Genomic DNA, 19,652 nt, shown 5'->3' with positions numbered 1-19,652 from the left:
TCTGTAAAAACAAGCAGAGCTGGGCACACTGTAACTGGTACTCATTTTTGTGCCTATGTTGAAAGCCCTGAGAAAACCTCTTCAAGACCCTCTAAGCAACTGAAAGTTGGCATTATGATGATCTAAATTGTTTAGACATTGCACTGGGTCTGGCTGGGATGGAGTTAATAGTGGCTCATACCACACTGTGGTGTGAATTTGGGGCAAAAGCGGTGTTGACAACAAACTAAAGTTTTGGCTGTTGCTGAACAGAGCCTGCACAGCATCAAAGATTTCTCTTTTCCCCACTCTTCTCCTCCAGGAAGTAGGTTAGGGTAGGCAAGACATTGTGAGGGGACACAGCTGGGACAACTGATCCCAACTGGCCAAAAGGCTTTTCCATACCGTACAATACCATAAGGTCATGGTCATCAGTGAAAAATAAGGTAGAGGAAGGGAGATTTTTGGCTCCCAAGTGGCTTCTGTTTGGGTATTGGTCTGTGTGTGGGAGGTGGTGAGTGATTTCCTTTGCTTCATTTTTGTCTTTTCTTCACCTGTTAAACTGTTTTTATCTCAACCCATGTGCATTCTAACCTTTAATCTTCCTCTTTTCTACCCCTGTCCCACTGGGGATGGGGGAGCAAGGGGTTGTGTGGCTGCTGGCCAGGGTCGACCCCCCACATGACACAGAAATGTTACAGTGTGCTCAGATACAGACACTATACAGACAAAATTTTTCATGGAAGATCTTTATTTGGATTTTATGTGAATTAAGGGATACAAGACATTTTACATTCATGACTGTTATTGCTAGCAAATCCTGGGATCCCAGGATCTCCCACGGTACTCCTGGGCCCCCCTTATCTTACAGGCCATCAGACAGTCACACAACACTGGAGAGGGGGAATCAAATTGCACTGTGGACACTACTGTTGGTTGTGTCTTCATCCTGGCCAAAACCTGGCATAGGAGTTTTATTGTCCTCCTATCACACCCTTGCCTGCTGGTGATTATTTCCTTTCATCAGCACCATTCTTTCTGTTTATATTCCTTTCTCTCTCTGCCTCCCCCAGATAGGATGGTTGACACAATTTTCAAGCTCAGCAGGAACATTTTAAAACGTGGAGTTCTCCCCGTAATGGACATTCCATCAAAACATAAGGCAATTAGGGATACACTTTAACTGCTTTCCTTCCTTTGTCCTGCTGCTTAAATATTTGAAAGAATTTCAATAAGGGTTGTCCCAGTAGGGACCCAAAGACTGACATCATGTTTTAGGATTTAATGTTATAACAACGAGCCAGGGTTTAATTAACCTTCTCACTCCTTGAGAGACCTGAGACACAGGATCCAATTCCTCACAAATCCACTGCTACTTCTTTTGCAGTTACTGAGCTCATTAATCTCTGTGATACTGTATTTAGGGGTACAGCTATATTTTATTTTGGTCAAGTTGAAGTGCTAAGTATTTTACAGAGACAATGAAATTTCTTGTCCTGCCTTGCAGAGAACATCATTTAAACAAACCAGTAACAGAAGAAGAGCAAGGGGGAAAAGAAGGAAATGGAAATTCAGGAGCAGAAAAAGGTGTGGGATATCTTGATTTCCCATTTGCTTGACACCTGTGCCATGTGGGTTTGTGCTTCAAAACATGTGAAATATGATAGAAAGGGACGATGAGAAATTTAACCCCTTGTTTATATTAATCACGGTACAATACACACAAACAGCACACTTGAAACCAGTTTCTTTCCCTGAAACAATCCCCACCTTTCAAGTCAAACTTCATTCCTTCTCCAGGAGAGAGAGAGTTCCCAAAAGCCACAGAAACTGCCCATGAAACTCGCCCAACCCAAAATGAGCCACACAACACTGATGGGAGTGCCTGCTGGCAGTGACCATTGGGTGTTTAAATCTCCTAACTCATCAATAAGAAGAAACATTACAGAAGAACAACTGCAACCACGCAAAATTTTGATGGAGAAAATCTTAAACTCTCTACAGTATCTTATAAATCCTATTGCAGAGAGAAGCTGTGAAATGAGGGAGGAGTGATGTGGCTGCATGATCAGAGTGCACATACAAAGCTGGGAGAGTAGACACCACCCACTGCTGTTGAGACACTTAATGAAGTGCAGTTCAACAGAGTTAGTGTGACGTGCGGAGTCTGCATTTTCAAATGTAAGGAGTTTGTGTGCCTTGGTTTGGGGGAGAGAGTCTGGTTTTTTCTGAGGTTGCTTCTCCTGCTGGTGTGCTGCCATCCACCCAGAATCCTGTTCCTGTACATACCCACCCAAGGGAGTCAATGGTGTGTGCTACACCTCTGTTCAGCCAGCACACCTCTGATGCCTTTGCACAGAAGCCAGACTGTGGAGTAGGGGTGAGAAGAAACTCCTGGTGTGCACTTCTGTCCAAACCAACTTGAAATCCAGAGGAAGACAAGATGCATAGGCTTGGAAACCAGGAAACTCTTCCAGTAACATATACGCAGTTTTCTCATGCAGTCATACAGATGCCTCCTGGATTAACCTACTCCTTTATACTGTGCCTCGAGGTCAAAATCCATCCCAGCCGTGACCTACTTGGGCACTAAGCCTATGGCTGGAATAGAAATGATAATGCTGATACGTAGGAGAAGCACTTGTACAGGCTCTGTCTGGCCATAAACTACCTCAAGTTCAGCTCCTCCTCTCTGACTGACTCCTCATTCAAAGTGCAGCTATAATTCTGCTCTGCTAACGTGGCTACAAAAAAAGTTTCAGGCACCTGATACCCAACAATCTGAAATGGTGAAGAGAATTCGCCAATTGCTTGGCCAAAGAGACTGATTTGTAGGCAAGAATGAAATTGTATCTTGCCAAGCATGTAAGGTTGAAAAACTGGGGAGAACTGTAGCACCATAATGGCTTGGTGTCTATAATATCTTTGTGGATAAAAAACGAGTGTCCACTTAAGCCATGTATGATTTCTAGTAGAGACAGAGAGTATTTTAGACATTGTTGGTTTAAAGGCAAGAGGAAAAGGAAAAATTCGAATTGCCATTCAAGTGGTCCCTTTTTCCCTTTGCCACATTTTCCCCAAAAGAAAAATTTCATCCATTCATTTCAAAATGCAAGGTAAAAGCACAAAATTGCCCAAGTTCCAATTTCCAAATGCTTTATTTTTCTTTCCTCTGTCTAGTTTGTTATAAAAGATCTACTTTTTCCATCAGAGACCAGTCAATTTCACTCCCCTGTCAAATTGACTTTCAAGTATTTTTGGCAATTAAGCACCCGAGAACACAGTGAAAAATTGTTTTCCTTAGTCTTTTAGATCTCCTTGCCTATATTAATGTGTCTGTCTCCTTTTTTAGGGAGGGGAGGTCAGGGGAGAAGATGAACAAGAGAGGAAATTGAATATATATCAAATTCTGTGGTGATTAAAACGTTAATCCCAATGAACTATGGACCTTAGCTCTAATCTCTGACAAAAAGAGATAAGCACATTTGACTTGGGTTTGCCTGTTTCCCTGCCTGTGATTTTTAGGACTGTGCAGGACCTTTTGACAGATGCATAAAATTAGTTACTTTGGAGTTACTGTGAGGAATTTATGATTTTTTGCATGTCCATATAACGGTGTTTTTCTTTTCTGTTTTAGTAAATCATGTATTTGCCACAAATTTATTACCTCTACTGTAAAATTATGTATGTGCTGACATTTTTAAAACAAATTTGTGCCACGATATGTCTTGACTCCCACAGCACTAAAAAAAAAGTTAGTGTCCAGCTGTTCACCTAAACCTGAAAATCAGATATAACATTTTATTGTTCTACATAAGATTCTTAAAGTTCTGGCCTTGTAAGGAATATTGTATTTAACTGTGCCAAGGAAACAAGTCTTGTTACAACCAAGGTGAAAGAGAAGTTCTGTGCAAATGTTAGTGAAAATACTCGAAGAATTAGAAACAACAATTAATCCCCAAAGTAAAACAGCAGAGACAAAACTGGGAATATTCAGCAGCAGTATGGGATAAAACATGTTACAAAGGTGCTGTAATTATACTTGAAACAACATTGTAAGCCTAGAAAACATGGTTAACGTTTTACTGCAAGAATATGCTAAACAAATTGACTTCTGTAAATACTTGAACACCCAAACCACCTGTGCACAATTTCACTGTGCAATAAAGAGTTATGGTTAATATACAGACTATTTATAGTCCTACCTTAGATTTCATTTGGTTTTACACATGTATGCAGTGGTTTTTGTGTTTTTACCCCCTATGGTAGACTACTTTCAATATGCTCTTCTATATGTTATTTATTCCTACTTAAGATAGTAAGTGTAAATCCTCTAAGTCTGGGATTCTTGATTCTGAAGAAACTGCAGACAACCAAGGCAAACAGTAGATTTATTTAAAACAAAGGAGTAGCATCTCAGTCTGCAGTAAAACAAGGGTCAATTTTATGAGTACCAAAGTCTAATACAACTAATTAGACCCAACAGAAATGTAATATGATATTAGTTCTATGCATTAAAAACCCCAACATTATAAACCCTTAAACTTCAAGGGCCATATTCACTTATACATTTTAACTGCTATGCATTGCTCTGGAAAGTAAATATACTTATGATTGTGCCTCCTTTGAACGAGCCAGTTTTGCACTTGCATCTCATTCACCTCCAATTACTCACCTGCCCATGCTGTGTGCTCTTTCCTCTTCCCTGTAATCCTCCCTCTGTGCTCACTCTCCATGCACACAACTCCTCACCCTTTCTTCTTCATGGTTTCCATGCTCCAAGAATCTGACTAGTGAATTACATTAGTGAATTACAGGGCCTGATTTACTATGATCTCTAAAGCATATCTTCAAGGTGGCCTGCAACAAAAGTGCCTGAAGTATTTGAGGTCAGTGGAAAACATAATCCCTAATGCACTTCCACTGAACTACCAAGAACAGCCATGGGAATATCACAGGCTCCAAAGGACGAAACATGTGCTGCAGAGTTCCTGTGAGGATGCTCCTTTTCTGTACCTGGGCAGAAAAGAAGAAAACAGTAACTCCACATTGCCACAGGGGAATTATTCAAAGGTGGTGAGCAGGGGCTTAAATCCACTTGTGGAAATTGTCAACGCACTTGTCACAGACACCCCTCCTTGCCCTGGGGCACAGGAGCAGCCCAGGGCTCTGCCTCTTTACAAGCATCAGGCCAGTGCCCGCAAAGTCCATCAGAGCCTCAACAGAAGCGTTGCAACGAATTTAAATAAAGTCTTTAATAAAGAGCATCTCTCGTACGAGGAGAGACTGTGGGAGCTGGGCCTGTTTAGTCTGGAGAAGAGAAGGCTGAGCGGGGATCTCACCTACACACATAAATTTCTCCAAGGCGGGTGTCAGAGGACGGTGCCACGCTCTTTTCGGTGGTGCCCAGCGACGGGACGAGGAGAAACGGCCCTAAATTAAAACACAAGAAGCTTCACCTCAACATGAGGAAGAGCTTCTTTGCGCCGAGGGCGCTGGAACAGGGCGGGCGCGGAGTATCCCTCCCTGGAGACATCCCAAACCCACCTGGGCGCGTTCCTGTGTCACCTGCTCCAGGTCACCCTCCCTCGGCACAGGGGGCTGGACTGGGTGGTCTCCAGAGGTCCTTCCAGCCCTAAGAATCCTGCGGTTCTCCTGGTTCGTGCCGGGTGCCGGCGGACCGGGGGGCTCTGCCCCTCAGCTGCCTCGGCGCACCCGGCAGTGTCAGGGCACCCTCCGTCCCCCGGGCCGCGCTTCCCCTCCACCCCTGCGCTGCATTCCCCCCTTTTCCGGGTTCTCCCGGCGGCGGCGCTCCCCGGAAGCGGTAATGCCTGGCCGGTGATCCAGGAAGCGGATGAGTCTCTCCCGCCCGCCTTCCCCTCCGGAGCGGCGCTGCGGGGACGCGGGGAAGGGGGTGGGGGGAGGCGGGAGGGGGGGCGGCGGCAGCGGCACCACCGTCATCATCATCATCGTCATCCCCATCATCCCCGTCCCGTCCCGTCCCGTCCCAGCCCCCCGGCGTTGTTTCCATGGCGCCGGGCGGGCGGGGGAGCCGGGGCTGACGACCCCGCCCGCTCATGGACCCCGCCGAGGAGGAGGAGGGCAGGGAGAAGCCCCCGGTGATCTACACCATGGAGAACAAGCCCATCGTGACCTGTGAGTGCTCGGGGGGGACGCGGGGGGGGGTCCGGCCGGTGCCCGCTCCGGGCCCGGGGCTGGGGGCGGCATCCCCGGGGCTGGGGGTGCGGTGGTGGCAGGTTTTGGGGGCTCTCCTGCAGCTCCGGGTGCCGCGGTCGCCACCCCCCTACAAGGGGATGTGATGGCGGGTTTTGCCTCTTCTGTGGTGTCGTGTCCTCCCCCCCTTTTAATGACAGTGGGCAAACTTGGGGTTGTTTCTGCAGTAAATAACAAACCGGGCGTCACGCTTACAGGTGCTTTAGGGGGAGAGGTTGGAATATAGCGATAAATCTTGAACCCCGAACTTCTTGCCGGCGAGGTTTGTGCGGCTTTGCTGGCGGTAAAGAGGAGTTACGAGCGGTGAGGCATCCTCTGGGGTGATCCCACTGGTGGATTCCCAGTGACATTATAATTTAATCTTTGACTACTGTCCCTTGGGTTTCACCTCTGGGGCACTTCAGTTAACAAACGGGATCGCGTGGTTCCAGCGATGGATTAGCCCTTTCAGATGTCGGAGGCAGGTCCCGGTGTAAAACGTGAGCCCCTGTGCTCTTACAGGTACAGAGGGACGCACACAAAGTTCACTTGAAACAAGCACGGGAACTAGGCTGGACATTAGGAGGCATTTCTTGTGGTCAAACACTGGAACAGGCTCCCAAGAGAGGTGGTTGATGTCCCAAGTCTGTCAGTGTCTAAAAGATATTTGGACAGTGCCCTTAACAACGTGCTGTAAGTTTTGGACAGCCCTGAAGTGGTCAGGCACTTGGACAAGATGGTCCCTGTAGGTCCCTTCCAACTGAAATAGTCCATTCTATTCTAACTACGTCTATAATGCCATTAATAAAAAAGTTACATGATCAGCACAGAGAATTCTGCTTTTTCTTTTTTAACAATAGGTAACCAGTGACTGTTCTTAGTCAAAAGTATCTCCATCGATAATGTAACAAGCTACGTATTTGCTTGTTATCACTGGAACACTGGGAATGCTTTATGTGCTTGTGAAATAGAAACTGTTTCACAGCTATGTGTTGTCTTATTATGGAGTGAGCTTTTATGGGTGATTAAGGTCTTAGACCTTATTTAGAACTAGTATCCAACTGTAACCTTGTAACTGTATAGTTGTGGAACTCTGTGTATGTATTTTCTCCAGACTATTTTATAAATGTGCTTTTTTTTTTCTCTTAAACTTTTTGCTTTTTTCCTTTTTCTCTTTCTTTTTGATGCAGTTTATACACTGAAGTGAACAATATCTGTATTGAACCTTTTCTGCTCACCTGTTTTTGAAATCCATTTCGCTTCAGATTTCAAGTCAGAAAAATGTACATATCAGAAACATCTGGAGGATATTGTTGTCTTCCTTGTTGGTCTTGTGCTGCTGTTCAGGCTATGAGGGAATTGCCTTTTAAATTTTCTGGCTTTATGCTGTATTCAGAATTGAGGAGTCTCTCTGAGTGTAGCAGGGGGAGATGATGGTGGTGCAGGTCAGTCCTTGCTGTTCCTCTGTGATTTGAATAAGTAATATTTTAGTCTGTTGAAGTACAAGCAGTTAGTACTTTGAGACTGTAGTATTTCAAATTAATGCATTCAACAAAAATGACTTACTTGAAGAAAAGCTCCTCGAAGCGTTATATTGCCAGTGATTTACGAAGAAGGTTGGCCTTTCAGGGGAAGAATTGAGTTGGCATTGGTTTGTTAGAAAACACATTAAAAGCCAGGATATTAGAAGCTGCTCAACAAATACAGTTTATCTTTTGTTTTGTGGTTCCAGGCAGTTGGAGCTATCTGGAATAACTGCCCCATCCAGCAGGTGCATGTGAGGGGAAAACAGACATGAGAGAAGATGGCTAGTTTTTCATTATATGAAGGAGAATGAAAGTTAAGTGAGGTTGCTTTTCAGAACATAAGTATTTCCTTTTGCCACAAGATTTATATTAATATCTGTCAGATTGATGAAATACTGTTAATTTTTAGGGTTTGTTCTTAAGGAAGGACTGGAGGGGGAATTTTGTTTGGAATGAAACTTCTTTTCAGCACTGTGCATACCAGAGTTGTTTTGTAAACAAATGTTTTTATCTACTTGAAATAAATTTAACAGTACTCTGAAAGGAATGTTCCTTTGGTAAAGAGAGTTATGCTTTAAAATCTGTGAGTTAGGCTGTATTGTAACAGCAGTTAGTTGCTATATTGGTACAATCCTGAATTCAGTGCTCTATATATGTACAGGCTTTGGCCTATGGAAAAAAAAATGGCAGGTTCCATGGGTCTGGGATATTTGATGCCAATTGCAAATGCAGTTTTTGTCACTACTTTCTTTCATGTTAGTACTGCAAGTTAATCATTCTGCCCTTAGCAGTTGTGTGTAGGTGATTTAGCCTTGTATTTATGGTGTTTGTATTAGAGGCAAAACCCTGTGGTTTTAATAGAGAGCTTTTAGATTCATAGGAGTCAGCTAAGCTTGAAAAACTTCTGGAGACTTTTTCTCTAGGCGAACAGACCACCATATTTTCTAAGTGTGGAAGAAGTAGTATATTCACAGGAAGTTGCTGTGAAGTTGCTTTTTCCCCTTTTCTCAATGTGGAAGCATCCCAGAGTATTAAATCATTCTTGTCAGTTAGGACTGAGTGCCATGCTGACTCCTTTCCAAATTAATTTGAGTCAAATTTTTTATACTGTCAGTCTTGCTAGATTGTAAACCCACTGGGGAGTTTCACTGTCCAGCTGTGGTTCTGCTCTCTCTGGCACGTTACCTCACAAACTCTCAATTCAAGTTTGTAGCAATTTATCTGCATTGCTACCAGACCTTGTAAGCTTACAAAGCATTTTGAGTCAGCTTCTAGCTTTCTCACTGCTGTAGAAGTATTATTTTTAGCATAATTATTTTTTTGTTTGTTTTATTTGCACAGGCAAGTTGAGTGTTTGCATCAGACATCTTGAACTGGGGTAGTTTCTGGGCAATGTTGACTTGACATAATCTTTAAAACAATGCAGATTGCTTTCCTAGGAAACCCAAACAATGTTGCTTCCTTCTCACGAGGCCTATTTGAAACTTTGAGAAAGTCTTTGGAGCTTCAGTATAATGTTGTTGCATATATCAACCAAAGAACTCATCCTTATGTAGCTGATTTGCACTTAAATTATTAGCTCTGTCTATCCATATGAAGAGGAGGCTGAAGACTAAAGACAATCCTGCTAAATGAAGTAATTAATAGGTTTTTCAGAGCTTTCCTACCAAGCTGTTCTTTTGTCATTGTCTTCATGCAGTTGTGGAATATTCTTTCTCAGCTTGTAGTATCTGTTTATGTATTGTGTGTTTGCATGTTTGCTCTCACTCTCAATACACTGTGGTAGCACAAGGGAGTTTATGTATAATCTTTGGAGGAAATTGGGATGATGTGTTGCTGTCATCTGGTCCATGTTCAGAGTGTGTTGTGATACAGCAAGAGCAAAACCATCAGCAAAAGCATTGTAGGCCTGAGAACAGAAAATGTTGGCAATTATCTACAAGAGCAGCATAAGCGGAAAGGTTAATAAAAATAAGGGGTAGGGAAAGAATTTTGTGTCTTTCTGTGGTGAAAATAAATGCTAGCAGTTAAAGAATATCATTCTGAGACTGGAAGAGCTTGATTCAAAAGTTCTTCTGTTACTAGTAGGTAGATGTAATAAAAGAATGTGCCAACAAGAAGTGGGATGTAGCCCAAGTGATTATAATGATTTGCTGCTAGTGAAACCATTTAAACAACTATATCCTATAAATGGATTTTTCCTGTTCTCAAACAGAACTCCTGTCTGCATTATAAGTCATAACTATCGTGTAGTTGATCCATTATTCTGTGCTTAAATATTTGATTACATATGTCATGAGAAGCAGCATATTCTTTTTAGTGATTTAGTAGTGTAGCATTAAAGTTTTGCTAAAAGGATTTTCTTCTCCTAGTGAATCAGCTATGATTTTTACATAGCAATTAAGCTGTGTTGTGTTTTGGTTTTTAGACCTCTTTTGAATATGAATTTGGGCTGGGGGAAGGAGGACCTTTAAAAGATATAAATAGAAAAACACCACCAGCCTTCCAGAACTTCAGGTAGAATGCACTTATAACAGGCTAATGAGTTAAGAAAAAAAGATTCATAGTAAGACTTTTTACCAGGGGAAAAATAAGTGGGATTAGAAAGGTTAGCTGTGACTGATATTTGGGGATAAAAAACAAACAAAACCACACCAAAGTGTAGTCTTAGCACTGCGCTCTTTTAAAGGTATTCAGAGCCTTTTATCTCAGTTGACTGGGCTTGTCATTGCTATCAAAGGCAAATATTTGTATTCTTTAGTCATCTGACCTCAGGAGTTTTTGTTTTACACTGCCTATGTAGTTAGTGGGTTGGGATAATTTCCTCTAGAGGAAAAAAAAAATCATTGTGGGATATTCAGATACTACAGTGACAAAGCCTCTAAGCATCTAAGAAGTTTGGAATCTGTTAGGAAAAAATGGATTATTGGGGATTTTATGTGCTTTTAGGCAGGTATCAAACTAAAAAATGTCAATATTTTATGATTCTTTCATATCAGACAGCTGCAAAGAGTACTGCTGGGGAGTTGTGGTAAAGAGGTCATTCTGGTTTTGATCATTCCTGTACAAATTCACAGCAGAACAAGTGTCCTGGGCAGGGCTAGAGGGAAGTAGGGGATGGCTGCACTGATGTGATCTACCAAAATGTCAGGGAGAAAGACAAGAAAAGAGTCACAGGGTGGTTTGGGTTGGAGGAGACCTTAAAGATCATCTCATTCCAACCCCCTGCCATGGGCAGAGACACCTTCCACTACACCAGGTTGCTCCAAGCCCCATCCAACCTGGCCTTGGATACTTCCAGGGATCCAGGGGCAGCCACAGCTTCTCTGGGCAACCTGTGCCAGCGCCTCACCACCCTCACAGGGAAGAACTTCTTCCCAATACCTAATCTAACCTTGCCCTCTTTCAGTTTGAAACCCCTTGTCCTGTCACTCCATGCCCTTGTCCCAAGTCCCTCTCCATCTGCCTTGGAACCCCTTTAGGCACTGAAAGGGTCTCTAAGGCCTCCCTGGAGCCTTCTCTTCTCCAGGCTGAACCACAACTCTCTCAGCCTGTCTCCAGAGCAGAGGTGATCCAGCTCTTTGAGCATCTTTGTGGCCTCCTCTGGACCTGCTCCAACAGGTCCATGTGTCCTTCTTACATTGTGGGCCTCAGAGCTGCATGCAGCACTGCAGGTGGGTCTCACCAGAGCCGAATAGAGGGGCAGAATCACTGCCTGTGACCTGCTGGCCACACTTCCTTGGATGCAGCCCAGGACATGTGTGGCTGTCTGAGCTGCCAGGGCACATTGCCGGGTCACGTCGAGCTTCTCCTCAGGGCTGTGATCAATCCCTTCTCCGCCCATAGTTTGTGAAGTGTTTAGATAAGTGGCAAAGGCCGTGCCTTCTGAACTTTGTAACATGGAAAGAAAGGAAACAGGTTCTCTGTCCTTTCTTCTCTGTCTCCAGAAGTGTTTCTTTTAATGTGTAACGCTTGAACATCACTGTTTCAATATTAGTGTTACCACTTCACATAAAGAAGCACCCTACACTTGCCATGGCATCCCTGAAAGAACTACTGTGTTTTTTCTGTATTTGGGGTTTGTGTGTTGACATGCAGGTGGGGAGCAGATTAATTCAGAGATACATAGCTTAAAAGCTGAGATAGGTGCCCCACAGGCTGTGGGTTAACTTTTCCCCCCCCTTTAATCAAATATTAAAATAAAGCAATCAGAACACGTATCAGATTCATAATAGAAATGTAAAATATATATAAATTTGAAATATTATAAATTTATTAAATTGAATTAGAGTATTATTTATAAAATAATTGTATTAGGCAAATTTAATATAATAAAACAGAAGATGTGCGTTTCTAATTGTGTTTTAAGTGTTAAAGGATGACACTTCAGTGTTACTCCCTAATTATCAACTCAGTTGGATATTTAGGTCTTATTTAAGTCTGTTGATTCTAAAAGAAGAAACCCCTTCTCTAGAAGGGTGCTTGATTTTAGTTATGATAGTATGCCAGAATTAATTCTCTTTCCCATATATGTACATCCTTCCTTTTCCTTTTTGGTTGTATCTGATTGTCACACTCTGGCTGGGGGCAGCTTTTCCCCATTACTGACAGTCATAGAATGGTTTGGGTTCGGTCTCAAATCCACGGAAATGAATTTACTGTGATACAGTTGAGTTGTCATTTGGGGTTTTTTTCCCTTCTTTTTCCAACCTCCCCCCCCAGCTAAAACAACCTCCCCCCCCCTGCTCCTGAGAAAACCCGATAAAGAAACCTACAGCAAAATCTTTGAAGCAATTCTCAGACTTTTATGCAGGCTTTTGTGCTGTGAATTTGAGTTCCAGGGTTACTTGTGGTTTTGGAATGTTTTATTCATAATTCGTAGAATTCAGCCAGATACAAGTCCTAGCTACTTACTAGTCCTGATGTTGGTCCTGTGTCAGTGCTGTGTTAGTGTTGCCTGCTGATAACTTCATTTTTAGTGTTCTTGACTTGAGCAGCTCAAACATGCTGATTACAGTAGATAGCAGGTCTAGTTTGAGCAGAACCTGAAATGTTACAGCCCTTTGGGTGTCGATAATATGTGGTAGCAGCGTTTGCTTTGTGTTCAAAAGACAGACAATGTGTTTTGCATTGAAGGTCTGTTCTCTTTTTTCTTCTAATCCTAGGGGACAGTCTTTGCCTTGATCATAAAACACATTCTTATGTGTATTTTATATGCCTTCAAAACCAACACACAAGGAAAAATTGACTGGTTTTAAAATGAATATCCCTTTCTTAAGCTGATAATGTGACGTGGCTGTCTGGAACAGCACAGTGCTTAAACATGATCCTTTAGTAGTTCCTCTGTATTCTGTAGTAGTGCTTTTTATTTAAGATGTTGAATTCTGGCGTTTTTTTGTGGCATACATTGAATTTTTAGGTGCAGTACAGACAGAATGCTTTGTTATGCTCCAGAGGGTAAAATACGTGGTTTGTTCTTTCCATCAGGCTCGAGGCTTCACGGGCTCTCATTTTGATGTGGTCATCAAACTGTTGCTAAATCACTAAGCCGTGTTTCACTTTCTGTGGGCAGTAATGAGTTGCAAATCAATAGGCTGTTCTCCATGGCCTCGCTCATAGAGGTGTAACTTGGTATAAAACAGCATTAACAATCTGACTTAACACTTGTTTCAGTATCCATTTTAGGCATTTGTTTGTACTCTTAAATAATACTGGGTAAGGTACACTTAATTCAGACAGGATGGAGGTGAAGAGTCAAGAATAAAGTACTCTATGGAGACAAGGCTAAAGCAGGAATAGTTGATTGGTGGTTTTTTTGTTTTTATTTGGCTTTTTAGCTACTCTTTGAAATTGTATTGTTGAATAATAGTTAATGTGGTCAGACATCAGAAGAGCTGGTTTTGGTTGTTCTGGCATTTAATCAGACTTGTAGAATTTCTTTTTTTTTTTTTTTAGTTTGCTGTGTGGTGATAGAATTATGCTAATGCAGGCAATCAAAAGAATATATATGAGAAAATTGAGAAAAGGTGAGTGGACTAGGAAAGGATTTCCAAGATAAACTAAAGCATGTAAAGTACTGTGGAGGTAGTGCCTGGCTGTGTGCCTGGAGGTGGGATTGTGTGATGGGAGGGAGAAAAAAGGATTTCAGGTACTTCTCCAGCTGTAGCATCCAATTCCACAGGAAGATGAGAAGATAATCTTCCTGTTCTATGTTCTATACAATGGCACATGATTGTGGAAAGGAAACGGGTGGAAAACTACCAGGAAATAGCAGAATTGCCTATATGGCTGTTAAATTCTTAATTGGAAAATGTAGCTCTTTAGCTCAGGAAATAAAGGATTTTTCAAGAATTAAATTGCAGTCTGGTAGAGGAGGATGTAGCTGGCCAGAGATGAGGCAATAAGGAGGAAGTACAGCAAAGGGAACATGCACATGAGAGATTTAGTAAACAGTGCCATTAAACATCCTCATTCTCCCAGATTCAGAGAGGGCATGTGACACATCAGGTTTTAGAACTAAGAGCAAGTGGAGTGGCAAATATGTTTTTGACCCAACATGCTTCTCATTTGGATGTGTGTCTTTGCCAGACATCCAATGCCATGTCTTCTGTATAAGTATCATAAAGACGCCTTGGGTACAGTCGACTGGTCAGTTTGGATTCAAACATGTGTGACAGAATACCTTGTTCCAGAGTTTACCATTATATATAGTTTGCCATCTCTTTGCCAAAGGTGCTGATAACCATCAGAAGTTGGAAAGACTTACTTTAAGCCTGTCTTTTCCTTGTCACATCCTTCCTATACCCAAAGGAAAGCAACAGAATTTAAGAATTGTTAGGAATAGGCTGCTGATAATATATTCTTTTCATATGGTAGACATTACATTTTGTTCTGACTTGTATGTACAAGTAGCTATTGCAGCGGTGGTGTCTTCAATGTAGTTGTTTGGAGTGATTTAAGCCTAACCATAGATCTGTGGGTCACTGTAGGGCCAGACCTCACACTTCTGAGGCCTCAAGAACAGCCTGGTGGTCAGGGAGGTTTTTTGTATTGACAGCAGCCCCAGAATAATGAGGAGAGAGGAATCAAATCCAGTAAAGCACTGAACATGTGCTAAAGCCAATTTTCTCAGGGTAGGTCCAGCTACAGAAGGGATGTGAACCACTGTCTAGCCAGCCTTCTAGTATGGGAAGGTTAAATTCTTGAAGATTTTTAATTTTTTATTTTTTTTTTTTAGCCAGTGACTCTGGCTGAGGAGCTGCTTGTTTAGTTTTTGGAGTTGGACCAGCTGTATATATGAATGATACCCTCTTTGGTATATGGATTATGTAGCTCTGTGGAAAATCACAATAGGAGGTTTATAACAGTGTATGTATCATGTGCCTGCTAAAAGTGTTGTATTAGGTCATGAGAGCATGTGATTTTAAAAAATCTAGTTCAGTGCTGGACTCCAGTTTCCACATAGCAGACAAAATTACAAGTTTTTTATTGAAACAGCAAAGCATTAGGAGTATAACATACTCATATATATTCTATAATTTGCATGTGCTAATAGATTAATGCCTTTCACTTTCAGGTGCTGGAGATCAGAATTTATTTACTTCCTTGTATCCTACACTTTCTCAGCAGCTTCCTAGAGAACCCATGGAATGGAGGAGGTAAACTAAAGGTTTTTTCTGTGATACTGTTTCAGTGTGTGTTTTTCAACTTGAGTAGGAGTGTATTTGTTGTGTTCTGAGAAGCTGTTACCATAAATTGAGTTGAATAGAGCAAGTGACTTGAAGAAATTGTAAAAATTAGATAATCAGAGTAAATGTTGTGCACTTCAGGATGATCATTCAAACCCTTTAACTTCACCAAAAGAAAAATTATAGTAATGCTGTGTTTCTCTTCTTGTTTTTGTGGTTTGTGGGTTTGTCTTGGTGGGTTTTGATGCACTTTGTCAGCTGTGTTCTGGAAGTGACATGCTGTCTTCTTCAGGAGAATATAGGTGGAACTTGTGTGGAATTAGATATACTTTCCTTCAGGAAGCTTGGTATGGCACAGCGTTTTGTGATTGGAAAAAATGCTTGGGGAATTTTCTTATTTGGTATTTTCTACTTGTCCTAAAGACACAGAAAATCTCTTACTGAAAACTGAAGAGCTTCTAGCTCCTGTTCTTCCAAAAGGAGCCTCTATCACGTTCTAAGTGATACCAAATTTTAGTTAACTCAATACAAGCTGCAGTAAGCGTAGTTTGTGAGTTTCCAATACCAGAGTAATTCAGTTTATTTCTCCTCCCCAAAATACGAGTTCATTTTTGTATTCTGCTGTGTGTGTCTTGTCCACTAATATCAGTTTTCAAACATTGTAGGTCTTACGGCCGTGCTCCGAAGATGATTCATCTAGAATCCAACTTTGTTCAGTTTAAAGAGGAGCTATTACCCAAAGAGGGGAATAAGGCCCTTTTGACTTTCCCCTTTCTTCATATTTATTGGACAGAATGTTGTGTAAGTATCAGGAAAACATGGTGAAAAAACGAGGACTCAGATTTAAAAGTGCAATTATTCAAATAAGCATGAAAATCAAATGACAATAACAGACAGCACAAGCAGAAAGTCAAAACAATTAAGTCTGCATTGCATAAGCCTATATACCTAATAATATTGGAAACAAAACTTAGTCAGCTTGAGTAGTTTTTGCCATAAGCAGTATTTCTTTGTGATGTTACTTGACACTAAGAGGACGGGCATTTGAATAACCTGTTTTCAGTATTTTGTCATAAAAAACCCCAGGATCTAAGAGTGTTGCTGCAGTAGCACAGTGCACTTGTTTCATAATACAGAAATGTGGCCAGAGCAGTTCAGTTATGATCTGTTCGTGCACTGAAATCTAAAGATATGTATTTTTTTCTTTAGTTCCATCTTGTATATGTGTCAGGTATTACCACATGTCAGCAATCTAATCTGGGCAAGATTTGGAATGTCTTAATCCTATTTATCTACAGTTCACCGGTTCTTGGTTTGCTTCTGTTAGGAATTAATTATCCAGTTGAAGGACACAGGTGACATCTGATCAAAAATCAAAAAGTACCCAGAACGGCCTTAAGAATTATCTGAATTTATCTGTATAAAACCAACCCAGAAACCAAAAAAATGCCAAATGATGCCAAGTGATTTCTTTTGATTATTTTTATGCAAAAGCTTTTAAACAGGTTAAGATTTGAGCAGTGCAGAAGGTGCAAAAACTTATGTTTTCTCTCCATGTGAGAGAAAAACAGTTTAGATTTGTAATTTCAAACATGTTTTTGTTGTACAGTTCAAGGATGTGTAAAATAAGAGTTTAAATTATGTTTAAAAATCTTAATTTCAGTAATCTACAGATTGATAAGATACCAAATACTAAGCTGTATTTACTGTTAACCAAAATACTGGAAATAAATTCAAAGACCAAAACTTCACCATGCTTTACCTCATTTGATTTCTTACAGTAAGCAAACTTACTGTCACTAATTCTGCTTCTGTTTGCCTTCTTGTGGAACAAAACCTGCCTTTTGAAATTGTTCAGAGTGTGTGTTTAATTTGATGATTCACCACTTCTCATCCCAGGACACGGAAGTGTACAAAACTACAGTCAAGGATGACATCACCAAGTGGCAGAACGTTCTCAAAGCTCACAGCTCAGTGGACTGGCTCATTGTGGTGGTTGAGAGTGATGCCAAGAAAAAGAACAAAACAAACATCCTTCCTCGAACCTCCATAGTAGATAAAATAAGAAATGACTTCTGTAACAAACAAAGTGACAGGTAAGCATTCTTTTGCTTGCAAACGTCTTAACTTTTCGACTAATGTGCTGATTTAAAAACTTGACTCCCTATGTAAGAGATTCCTTGCTCCTTTAAAGTCTTTCCTTGATGTCCAGCATTCAGACTGTAAGATCTGTGCTTTGAAGAAGACTGACACAAAGAATAAAGGGAGAAGTTTATTTTCAGTTCTTCCTGGGTTCGTGCTGGCTTCGAAATGTGTTTCAAAAAGATTTCAAGTGTCTCCTCCTGGCTAAGAGAGGTTTAAGGAGAACACTGTGATCATAATCAGTTTTTAGACCTTCAGGGTTTTTTGTTTGCTTAGGTGCTTGCAAAAATGTTACCAGGGTTACAGGTAGTGAGAGTGAGGTGAGTAGGGAATATGAAGCAAATAGGGCTTATTTTTTGACGTTGTACTTTCTGCCGTTCACTCAATCACTTTTCCACTCTCAGATAGAAACTCTCAGGGCCAGTTTCTTCAGCTGTTTTTATTCTAAGGAAAATGATAATGAATGTATGAAACTGTGCTTTCATTAAAGCCAACAAAATGCACAAATCTTATTTTGAAACCAACTTTACTGTCTTGCTTATTCTGAAACGTTGCACTGAATCTATTATGAATTACCTATTTTTTTCTTTTAACCGTAAGAACTGACTTTAAATAGGGGATTTTCCCCCCTCAGAAGGAGTGACAAGGAGCACATTTGAAATTGAAAAAGAGTAGGTGGAAGCACTCTGTACCTTGCTGTGAGCTGACAGTGACTGGAGGTCAGCAGGTTACGACACAACTGTACATTGGCAGCACTTTTACCTGAGCAGTGTTTGGTATATTATAGGGTTATTGGGGCAAATGGTTTGAACAGCTTTGGTTCAGTTTGCTTTTGGCTTCTAACTGATTAATTGGCTTGGTTTAATAATTCTGCTATAGAATTCTCTAACCAGAAATAGTGCTTTACTTGGATGAGAGATGTTCCTGCCTTTGGAGATGCTGTTAGTTTTTTGAATGTTACTAAATTGTGATGGAAAAACTGCGGGAAGAAAACGCTCTAAAAAGGGATGATTTATTTGTGAATTAATGGGGTCTGTTTGTTTCCTGAGAAAAGCAGTGGAAGTTTTAGCACATAGGATGTGTCAAAACAAATTGAGATACTGCAAGAATATATTATAAGGGTGATTATTTTAAGTGACTTAGGAAAGGCTGACTGTATGTGATCTAATGGATCTTTGATTTGTACTTTGCATAATCCTTACCAGGAGTAACTATAATTACTGTTCTGCTGAGTTGTATTGCTAAGCAGACTTTTTTTCCATGACAGCTACAGCATTACTTACATGACTTATGTTTAAGTAATTGGAATAATGTATCCATTATTTGCTTCAAAAAAAGTAAAGCTTTAGAATACTCATTTTGTGGAAAATATTTATGTCTTCTCCTATACTATATCACAGACTTAAACATGCATGGAAAAGTTTCTAAAAAGCTACCAAACCCCAACCAGAAAAAAAAGAAGACCAAACCCACCTCCAAACAATCAAACATAACCTTCAAATTGTTTTTTTCCTCTGATTAATGTGGAATAAAAAGCTAAGTTTTGTTCTCTCTGAATTTGTCAGGTATGCACAATATTCAACTGTGCATTTATATGTGAATTGTGTGTTTTTTCCTTCTCAAAAATAATGTTTCACAGTCTCTTTACAGATGCGTGGTACCTTCTGACCTGGCATTTACATGTGAATTTTGTGTTTTCCTCCTCAAAAATAATTTTTATCAATCTCCTTACAGATGTGTGGTACTTTCTGACCCTTTGAAAGACTCTTCCCGTTCTCAGGAATCTTGGAATGCCTTCCTGACCAAACTCAGGACGTTGCTTCTCATGTCTTTTACCAAAAACTTAGGCAAGTTTGAAGATGACATGAGAACTTTGAGAGAGAAAAGGACTGAGCCAGGGTGGAGCTTCTGCGAGTATTTCATGGTCCAGGTAGGAGTCTCTTGTTACTGAAGAAAAGTACTTGAGTCCTAGTTTTAATAGTGGTGCTTTTTTTTTGTTATATTGGTACTTTTAATGTTCTGATCATTCTTTGAGGGCTGGGGCAGGAAATAGGAAGACTGGTTTAAAAGCATTTTTAGATCCTGTCTGCAGCAGGTCTGTGTT

At 40.9% G+C, this 19,652-nt stretch overlaps 1 protein-coding gene and 1 long non-coding RNA gene across 3 annotated transcripts in view; one reads left to right on the top strand and one right to left on the bottom strand.

Moving 5' to 3' along the window:
- Positions 1–712: 712 nt before the first annotated feature.
- Positions 713–5,855, bottom strand: LOC113998904. The gene is made up of 3 exons (XR_003544643.2): positions 5,527–5,855; positions 5,322–5,412; positions 713–4,995 (listed from the first exon to the last, which is right to left on the bottom strand). It is a non-coding gene; the product is annotated as an uncharacterized LOC113998904 (long non-coding RNA).
- Positions 5,856–5,967: 112 nt separating this feature from the next.
- The window catches only part of TRAPPC10 (trafficking protein particle complex 10), a 41,621-nt gene continuing 27,936 nt past the window's right edge, over positions 5,968–19,652 (top strand). For both annotated transcript variants that reach the window (XM_039380206.1, XM_027741997.2), the window contains exons 1-5: positions 5,968–6,135; positions 15,295–15,376; positions 16,072–16,207; positions 17,306–17,502; positions 19,283–19,478. In XM_039380206.1, coding sequence (XP_039236140.1) covers positions 6,057–6,135; positions 15,295–15,376; positions 16,072–16,207; positions 17,306–17,502; positions 19,283–19,478 — 690 coding nt within the window. In that variant the 5' untranslated portion in view covers positions 5,968–6,056. The remainder of the gene's footprint in view (positions 6,136–15,294; positions 15,377–16,071; positions 16,208–17,305; positions 17,503–19,282; positions 19,479–19,652) is intronic.

Source organism: Pipra filicauda, unplaced genomic scaffold (genome assembly GCF_003945595.2).
Source record: "Pipra filicauda isolate LSUMZ 115617 unplaced genomic scaffold, ASM394559v2 scaffold18_size4552066_pilon, whole genome shotgun sequence".
In the NCBI taxonomy this organism is placed as follows: Eukaryota; Metazoa; Chordata; class Aves; order Passeriformes; family Pipridae; genus Pipra; species Pipra filicauda.
The sequence above is the reverse complement of the archived record's forward strand: the minus strand, read 5'-3'. Positions and strand labels throughout refer to the sequence as shown.